This window comes from Gavialis gangeticus, unplaced genomic scaffold, assembly GCF_001723915.1.
Source record: "Gavialis gangeticus isolate Ggan-Ray unplaced genomic scaffold, GavGan_comp1, whole genome shotgun sequence".
In the NCBI taxonomy this organism is placed as follows: domain Eukaryota; kingdom Metazoa; phylum Chordata; order Crocodylia; family Gavialidae; genus Gavialis; species Gavialis gangeticus.
The window spans coordinates 11125999-11135004 of NW_017729005.1; the positions used below are offsets into that span (position 1 = coordinate 11125999).

A 9006-nucleotide genomic window follows, 5' to 3' on the forward strand; every position below is an offset into this window, starting at 1 on the left:
TTTCCCTGCTCCCCATTCCAGCAGACAGATGGGGGCAGAGGGGCAGGGACAGGAATTTAAACCCCCTCCCCATCTCACATGGTACCCAGGCAGGGGTCTGCCTGGTGGGGGTAAAGCAGCCTCTGACAGCCTTTTACCCACTCTCTGCTCAAGTGGAGAGCATGGCCAGACCCCGAGCCAGGCAAGCACAATGAGGCTGGGGAGGGGGCTTAAACCCCCTCCCCCACCTGCACAGGACCCCAGCTGGGGTCTGTCTAGCAGGGGCAGAGCAACCCCTGACAGACTTTTCCCCTGCTCCCTAGTTGAGTGAAAGTGGGGGCTGGGGAGGAGAAGGCATAGCCAGATGCCAGTCTGGGCTGGCATGCTGAGGCATAGGGGGAGGGAGGGGGTTTAAGCCCCTCCCCCACCTGCACAGGATCCCAGCCCTTCACCTCTGCCTCAGTGTACTGAACTGGGCCGGCATCTGGCCATGGTCTCTGTTCTCTGCTTGAGTGGTGAGCAAAGAAAAGCCTGTCAGGGGTTGCTCCGTGCCTGCCAGGCAGACCCTGGCTAGGGTCCCATGCAAGCAGGGGACAGGGTTTAAACCTACCTCCCTCCTCCTATGCCTCAATTTGCTGGCCCAGGCTGGGGTCTGGCCACACCCCCCACTCTCCACTTGAGCAAAGGAAAAGCCTGTCAGGGTCTGCTCTGCCCCTGTCATGTAGACCTGGCTGGGGTCTGGAGCTAGGTTTCCCCTGAACCCCTTTCTCAGCCTGCCAGAGCAACGATAGGGTTCCAGCTAGGGAACAGAAGGGTGGGGCCAACCCTGCTCTGCTGGAGCAGACAGCACAGCCCAGGGTTGCAAAGCACCCTGGAATGCTATGAGACTGTGAGTTAACTTGAATCAGGAAGGGGTCAGGGACAGAAGTTCCATAAACCGGTTTGACCCAAATCAGTTCAGTCTGATACTATATCCAACCACGTTTATCTTAAACCAGTTTTGGCCATTTTGAAAGTGTTTTAAGAGCACTGTATTTCTGTTGTGTTACAATCTGAACTGATTTCTGATCATTTAAACTGGTTTATGTGTAACTTCTTTTCCTAGCCTAATACTTTGGGAGGGGCTAGGTTCCTCACCCCCCTAAGATGACAGTTTGAGAAGTAACCAGGGTACATAGACTGAGGTGCTCCAGCTGTTTGCTATGGATTTTAATTCAAAGGGCACAACTTCTCCAATCAGTTGCATGGGACTATGGTCATGGACAGGCATTATATTTATGCTGAGAGAAAAAATGCCCTTCTCCTGGCACAAGAATAGCCACTCAAAGGGTGTGCCATGGCAGAGACATGGCTCTTCCAGAAAAAAAATAAGAGCACTTCCAACCAGGTAGATCTCTGTTCTCATGTACCAGTTTGAACAGCTGTATGCATTTCCCACCCCTTTCATAGACTGGGGTCACCACAGTCTGTGGAAGGGGAGAAGGGCATATCCTCACCACCTGACTCCTCCTTCCAGGACCAAGAGACATTTCTCCATGCTGTCAAAGAACCAGGACAGCATCCAGGGCTAGGTTTTTCACCCCTGCAAACTTCCCAAAAACCTGCAGTGCTGGAATTGAACATTTGTGCATACCCTACATCTGGGGTCCAGGTAATCAGAGAAGTGCCCTTTGAATTAAAAGCTGTATCAAGCAGCTAAGAGACTCTCCCTTAATTTGGCAACCCACTGCAAATTAAGTTGGTTCTGAACCTTGAGGACAAATGATCTGGGTTATACTAGAGAAGATAAGTCTCTAGTTGTTTATCCCTTTATCCGCTAGAGAATGTGACGTCGAACTCTGCATGAATTTAGCTGGCCAACCGGGTTCTGGAGTGTGATCACATAGCAGCAAGCCATCGTCCCCTGCTCCAGCAATAGTTTCCCAAATGGTTTAGTGTTCCTGGATGTAAAATGCACAGGAATAGCCTGATCAAGTAAGAAAAAGTATGGATGACAGTTACCTGGGAATCTAGGTTCACAGATATCAGTAAGAAAAAAAACAACTAGAACATCTACAGACAGTGGCAGGAATGAAAATGCAGACCCTATTTGGTTATTAATAGAAGGACAAAGTTAATTGTTGAACAACATAAAGGAAAAAAACATTGCAACTACATAACTCTTGACCTCTCACCTTCCTGTTTTTTCAGATTTTTCCTTTTGCCACTCTCTATCTTGCCAGTGGACCAGACCAAATTAATGAAAGATGACCCGCAGGCATTTGTAACAGCCTGAGGATTATGAAAGACAGGTCAGCAAACGTGACAATACCAAATTGAACCCCTTAGAACAGCCATCTGACTGGGGAACAGTGGGAAATCACATAAGCTTCTAGCTGTGAATCACTTTCCCAAGTAAAATCTGGATAACGAGCAAAGATAAACAAACCCACATTTATCCTTTCACATGCAATGATATTAATATAATATAAAGAATCCCTTCTAAAACCTGAGCCCCACCCCACAAAAATAGCCCCCACATTTTAGGCACTGGTTTAAAATGCACAGTAGGAAAATGCTGAATAAACTTTCCTCAAATTGTCTAATTTAACAAAAAATAGCCAGAAGATAAATACTTGTGTACTTACTATCATTCAGTGTTGTAAAATCCAGGAAACGATACTCATAGCAAATATCTATCTTAGTTTCTACCTGGGGTCTCTTCAAAGTTGAATAGATATTACCAGGCCGCTTTTCATCGTGTTTCTCTAACTTGTTTAATCCACAACCCATTTCAACAGCTGCTGATAGAGAGAGGCATGGGAAAAGGAAGAGAAAATAGAATTCAGCATTGATTCTTCAATTACATATGTCGTATCATCAAAACTTTGGCAATTTTTATTTTTTTAAAGAGGTAAACAGCCCATGGATTTTTATGAAATAGCATAAATGAACTATTTTTATTATACACCATACACATTTTGTTCATTTTATTGGAAGACTGACAGTGTAATCTATATTGTTCCTTATCTGGTATGTACTCAAATATATCTGAAGGACATATATTCCATTATAAAAAAGTAATGGAAAAATGCAATATGATGTTATTAAGCACTCAACACATATATAAGCAACAATTCTGATATATCCATCCCTGTTATGGGAAAATTCAATTGTAGCTGTCCAACTTTAAAATTTTAACTTTACAATTTCTAACTCGTGTGTGTTTCTATGTAGAAAACAGTTATCTGTAACTAGATTTGTCAGGTTTTCTGTAAAAATCCAAGTTTCCCCTTTTCAGGGAGGAAATCATATTTTAAATAAGCTGCAACTGACCAATCATGCATGGCAGCCTAAATATACAAACTGGAAACAGAAATCAACATGTGCTAAAAAGAAGATTTGTAGCTTTGGTATGAAAATGTACCAAGAAACATTACACAAACGTGCATCAAATGTCATCCTATGCTTTAAATCTTTAGAGGTTTGCTCTACAAACCACCATCCCAACCCTGAAACTTCTCTGTTTATTTTGGCAGAAAATATAAACTACATTATTTTACTCATTTCTATAAGCTAGACTCAGCTATTTTATTTTGTGAAATAAGAGCTAAGAATATTTAAATATCTTCTTCTATGCCAGACAACAGTTTCTTCTGTTAATGCCAATAATCAGCACTGCAAACATTTAGCAATTCACTGAACATGTTTCCTCTACCAAATGAAAATTCCTTTCCTTGGTTCACTGAGCTGTATTAATTCACTACACAAGGTTCCTTGGGCACTATGGGTAGCAAAAGGTTAAAATAAAATGATGAAAAACACTCTTACTTTGATGTCCTGATTTGTCAAGGTCCTTAAGCATAAGAGCTGTCTCATTACCTTGCTTTTAATGGGACTGCTCAGATACCCAACTGTAAGTTTGTGCCTAAGTACCTTGTCGAATCAGGAACCAGGACAGCAAGGAGATCTCATCAAAAGAAATCACCTGGCTGTATTTCAGTGGCAGACAATATAATCCAAATGTAAAGCATATTTTTTATATAAAAATATTTATAAAGCATGATGGAATAATAAAAACAGAGAGTACTTTGGGCACGTGAAAAGTCCCACTGAAATCATCAGAACTCTTTATGGAGTTGGGATGATGTCCTAAAAAATTCAGTAAAGCCTCAAAAGAGACATTAAAAACCACTGCTCAATTTTACCAAGAGTCTTGCATTTTTTCTGAGTTAGTTGGAAGGGTCTGGAAAATGCTGTATTTACTCAAATCCAAGATGAGGTTTCCCACCCCTGCCCCCGATCAACATGGTGCGGGAAAAAAGCCTTGTGTTAGACAAGGAGATTTAAACAATTCAGTCTGCCAACTCATTTTCTATTTAAATTAACAAAATTCATCCTATAAGAATGCTATGATCTTAATAATCTCTTATATCATTCACATGTTCAGCCATTCGGATACACCTAGAAATGAAACCTAGACCTGACTGTAGATTTGTTAGTCTGTATCTCATTTTTAATTCTGTTATGTACCAAAATTGAATATAATGAATTGAAGATCATCATCAAAACCTACAGCTGAGTAGTTCCTAGATATTGCCTTCTGAATGACAAAGTAGAGTCACCAGTAGTAGAAAATGGTTTTCCTCTTCCACAGATTACAGTTTCCACAATTTACCTGAGTTTCCCTTATCTTGAATGAGCCCCTTAATAGATGTCAAGTCAAACTGCTGCATTTTCCCCCGCAGTCCAATACATATTTACTTACTATACAAAATGAAATGGCTCCAGATAGAATAGACTGGCATACTCCCCACCCAGAACACATCCTAGACCTGAAAAACTTTCCCTGATGGAAGTTTTACTGGCATGTTCCCAGAAGCTGGTCTAGAACTTTCAAGAAACAGTTATAGTTACCAAGACAATCCTCTTCCTTTTTGGACTCTTCCATGATTCATGAAAGCAGATGCAGTTGACTAAAACGATCAAAAATGTGACAGGAACTGATTTTCTAACTTTTAGAGATCTACCACCTTTTCTGTTCTCAGTTTATTATCTCCAAATCAAACTTTTAGTATACTGCTGGTTGAAACCCAGCATCTCAGTCCATATTAAAACAAATTTGAAATACCCTTTAAGACAAACTGCATTAAAGTATTCTACCAGACTGAGACAAGATAATTTTATATATTTAATATTTATATCACTGTAGCACCCAGAACCTGTGCTATACAAACACAAAAGCTATTGCCAACCTGTTATTAAGCAAAGTTAGCATGGAGTAAGTTAGTTCCTACTACTGCACTAAAACAGTCAACAATCTTGTTTTAGAAGTTTTATTATGAACTTTGAATTTGCACTGGAGGAAGAGAGAGCATCAGAGCTCGTTCCTGAGCCTGCAGCACAGCTACAGTAAGCCTCTCAAGGAAGGGAAGGGTGAAGCTAGTTTGCTCTTCTCATTTCAGCGGCTGCTAGTGTAAGCTACATCAACACAATCTTCCTCCTTGGCTAGTCACATCAGCCTGAGGAAACACGAAGGGAAAGAACGGTCTACATCAGACTAGGGAAATCTCCCAAGAAAGTCATTCTTGTGAAGCATTTCGATTCCTCCCTCTTCTCTGATTATTAATCAAATGCACATACAATGTAAAATTTTCACAAGGCAGTAGCCCTGCATTATCTGTTTTACAACCATGCTTAGAAATAAATGGGTATGTAAATGTACACATGAAGTTTATGATATAGTGAGGCTACGGACAGATAGGTTAACAGTTCTCTAAGCCAGGGTTGTCCCACTGGTGGCCTATGTCAGCTTAACATGTGGACTGTGGGCTCCTGCCCAACTGCTGTTTCTGGTTCCTGCTACAGTAGCAGCCAGGGTCTCCAGGCTCCCCCCACCTCTTCCAGCTTCTGCTTCCTGCTCCTAGGGTCAGCAGCTCTGGGATGCCTCTACCACACATGTGCCACTGGGGTGCCCCTGCTGGCAAATCAAAGCTGAAGTGAGGACAAAAAACTCAAGAATTTAATGCACTTGGATGAACCCTTGGTTAAAGAGTTGTCTGCAAATAAATCACAGGGCCCAGGAGGCCCCTTCCAATCCTATGTTCCACTCAAGGCAGAGGGATCAAATATCCCCCATCTGATAATTCTAGCACCTGAAATTGTACAGCTACAAGGATAAGGAACTGGCTAAAAAGGAGACAAGATTGGGAAGCATCAGGTTAGAAGGAGCTCCAGACTCAGATCTGGACCCGACCTTGTTTGACATTTTGCACTGATGATCTTGGCACAAAAGTAGCATGGGGCTAATGACTTTTTCTGGACACAAAGGTTCAAACCATTGACAATGAAAATCAGAATATAACATAGAAAGAAATGGATGATCTTGAGGACCAGAATAATAGAACTGGGATGAAATTTAATAATATGACCTGCAAGATCATGCACTTAGGGACTGATAAGAATGCCTACTATATATATACCAGGAGTTCTTCAGTCTAAAATGACAGAGAAAAAGACAAACTTAGGTGTAAAATAATTAGTTGATCATTGAACGTGGCCATGAAAAAGGCAAATGCAACCCCAGAATCAAAATCAAGCAAGCTATTTCAAATGGAAAAGTATTAATGCTATGGTACAAAGCACCAGAGAACTCCTCAGGAATACTATGCCATTTCTGCGTATTGCAAGTTCACGAAAGATTAATTCAAGCTAGAAAAAGTTCATAAGAGGGCTACTGGGATCAGGGGAAAAGATAGGTCTCTCTTATGGAAGGCTAGAGAACTGGGGTTGTTTTGCATAGCAAAATGGTTGGAAAAGGGATCCCATTGTTCTCTATAAATACAACAAGGGAGTTTTGTCCCTCTCAGAACTTCTGTTTAAGCTAAAAAGAGATAAGTCAACAAGCCATGACTGGGACAGCAAGAAAGTTCTTACAAGATTCAACATTCTTACAAGAGCAAATTGGTATAAACTCTCCATCAATAAATGTCAGTTGGATATCAGAGGAAGGTTTCTAACCATGAAAGTTTGTTCTGGAACAGGCTCCAAATGTGCAGGGAAGACACAAAAAAAACTACTTAGTTTTAAGAAGGAACTTGATCAGGTTATGAAAGAGATTATATGATGTGCCTGGTGTCTGAATTCAGTGACTCAAGAGGGCCATCACAGTCCTATGAGTGAATTATTTAGTATAACTAAGCTTCCCAGCACCGCAACTCTGGGTTGCTTTAAGTAACTCGTGACATTTATACTTACTCATTCTGCACTATATTTTCACTCCAAAGCCAGGGGAATACCAACATTCAAGCAATGGAAAACCCCTTCCTGAATGTAACTAAATCTGAGGTTACCTTAGATTCTTAAAATAACAACAGCAGCACTAGAGAATAAAACCCTTTAAGAAATATCAAGAATTAAAGATATAAATGTGACCTGTGGTACTGTGAAAAACTAATTACACATGTCAAAAGCTAATGGACTGGAAGCACCAAGATGGAAATGTAAAAACTTTTACAATATTTTCCCCTTGTAAACCGGATATCATTTAAGTCTTGGCAATGTTAATTATTTTTCTATTTAGCTGAAAAAAAACTGAGTACTGTAGGAGTCCAAATGGAACAACTGGCAATTTCTTTAAACTTGATAAAATATCCCCTAATGTTTTCAAATGAAGTTTGGGAAATACAGTGTAATGGAATTCTTATAGCTTTACTCCCAATTAATATTTCCTTTTAGAACAAAACATGTCTATTAAGCCAGCATGGCAACCTGGGGTCAGCGCTCTGCACTGCTAAACAGCAGCCCCTAGTTCAGTTTGCTGTCCCAGTCATGGCTGGGAGTGCCATAGACAAAGCAGGCCAAGTCCTAAGAGAGAACAAATGTCTTCCATCTCTTGACACCAACCTGTGATGCTTCCAATTTGCCAAAGGATTAGCTCAAAAGGAAATCCATCCTGCCTGCTGCCCCTTTTCCAGAAGTATGAAGGGCAACTGGGGTGATGAAAAGTGGGCAACTTAATAGCTCTGACAAGGGTGCAAATGGAAAAAAATGGAAGGAAAGTATCTATATCACATTCACATTATAGAAACACATCCCTGTATGTGCATTTAATAACCCTAGTATTGCATTAACCCCTTCTACATGAACAGAAGCCTGCTGAAACAGAGTGGACTTGGAAGACGTGCCCAGAATCCAGTATCTGAAAATAACAGAAGCTATTACCAAAGCAGATAGGATGAAGGCAAATATGTTCAGAAAGGCATAAACCTTCTGCCTGTCTTCACCTTAACACAGCGCTCTCTCTTCTCTATCACATCACTGATGGCTGTGAATGGAAACGGGATGGTGTGTCACAGCTTTTGAGTCTGTTACTTTACTAAGGAATTTTCACACCAGAAACACTGACATACGATGACTGTACTGGTTTGCCCAACCACGTACCCCGGGCGCCCCTGCCTGAACCTAGACTGAAGCTGTTGCGCAGAACTTAGCCCAGGCACACAGGAGCGCACGCTGCTTTGGGCGACGGTCTTGCCTCCTGGAGCCGGGCAAGTCTCTGCTCCTTCCTCCCTCAAGCCGAGCCTTGGAGCCGGTGTCACGCAGACAGCCAGAAGCCGTGACCCGGGTATAAGCAGACTGAAGTCGGGCGCAGGGAGCTGAAGTGTCCCGGGCTCGCCCAGCACCGTTCTGAGCTGGAACGTTCCAGGTGCACAGCGTTCTCAAAAGGAACGTTCGAACAGTGCGCCGCGTTCGAAATGGGAATCTAAGCCCGCCGCACGGCGGGTGGACAGAGAACGACTCCCCGCTTGTACTTACTGTCTGGTTCAGTGACTCCGGCAGGCTTTGGATCAGGCTCTGCTAGGACGAGCCCGGAGCCCGGCAAAACCAGGCGGCTCCGTAGAGCTGCAGCTCAGCAGCCCTGCCTGGCACGGGGGGAGCCCCGCTACCTGGGACGGTGCGCGGCGTCCTCCCTCCCTCCCGGGCTCAGGGCGCTGCGCAGCCCGGCGCGCCGCGAGGCGGAAAGTTTGTGCCCATGCAGCAGCCCGC

The 9006-nt window shown here is 42.7% G+C and overlaps 1 protein-coding gene across 4 annotated transcripts in view; it reads right to left on the reverse strand.

Annotated features, from left to right (window-relative positions):
• RFTN1 (raftlin, lipid raft linker 1) overlaps positions 1-9006 on the reverse strand; it is a 197716-nt gene that overhangs the window by 188692 nt on the left and 18 nt on the right. The window contains exons 1-2 of one of the 4 annotated variants that reach the window (XM_019508672.1): positions 8907-9006; positions 2607-2759 (exon numbers count right to left, since the gene is read on the reverse strand). The exon at positions 8907-9006 is cut by the window's right edge and continues 18 nt beyond it. In XM_019508672.1, the coding sequence (XP_019364217.1) occupies positions 2607-2751 (145 nt within the window). In that variant the 5' untranslated portion in view covers positions 2752-2759; positions 8907-9006. Of the gene's footprint in view, positions 1-2606; positions 2763-8775 lie in introns of all 4 variants that reach the window. The other 3 variants (XM_019508673.1, XM_019508670.1, XM_019508671.1) reach the window with 3 other exon arrangements.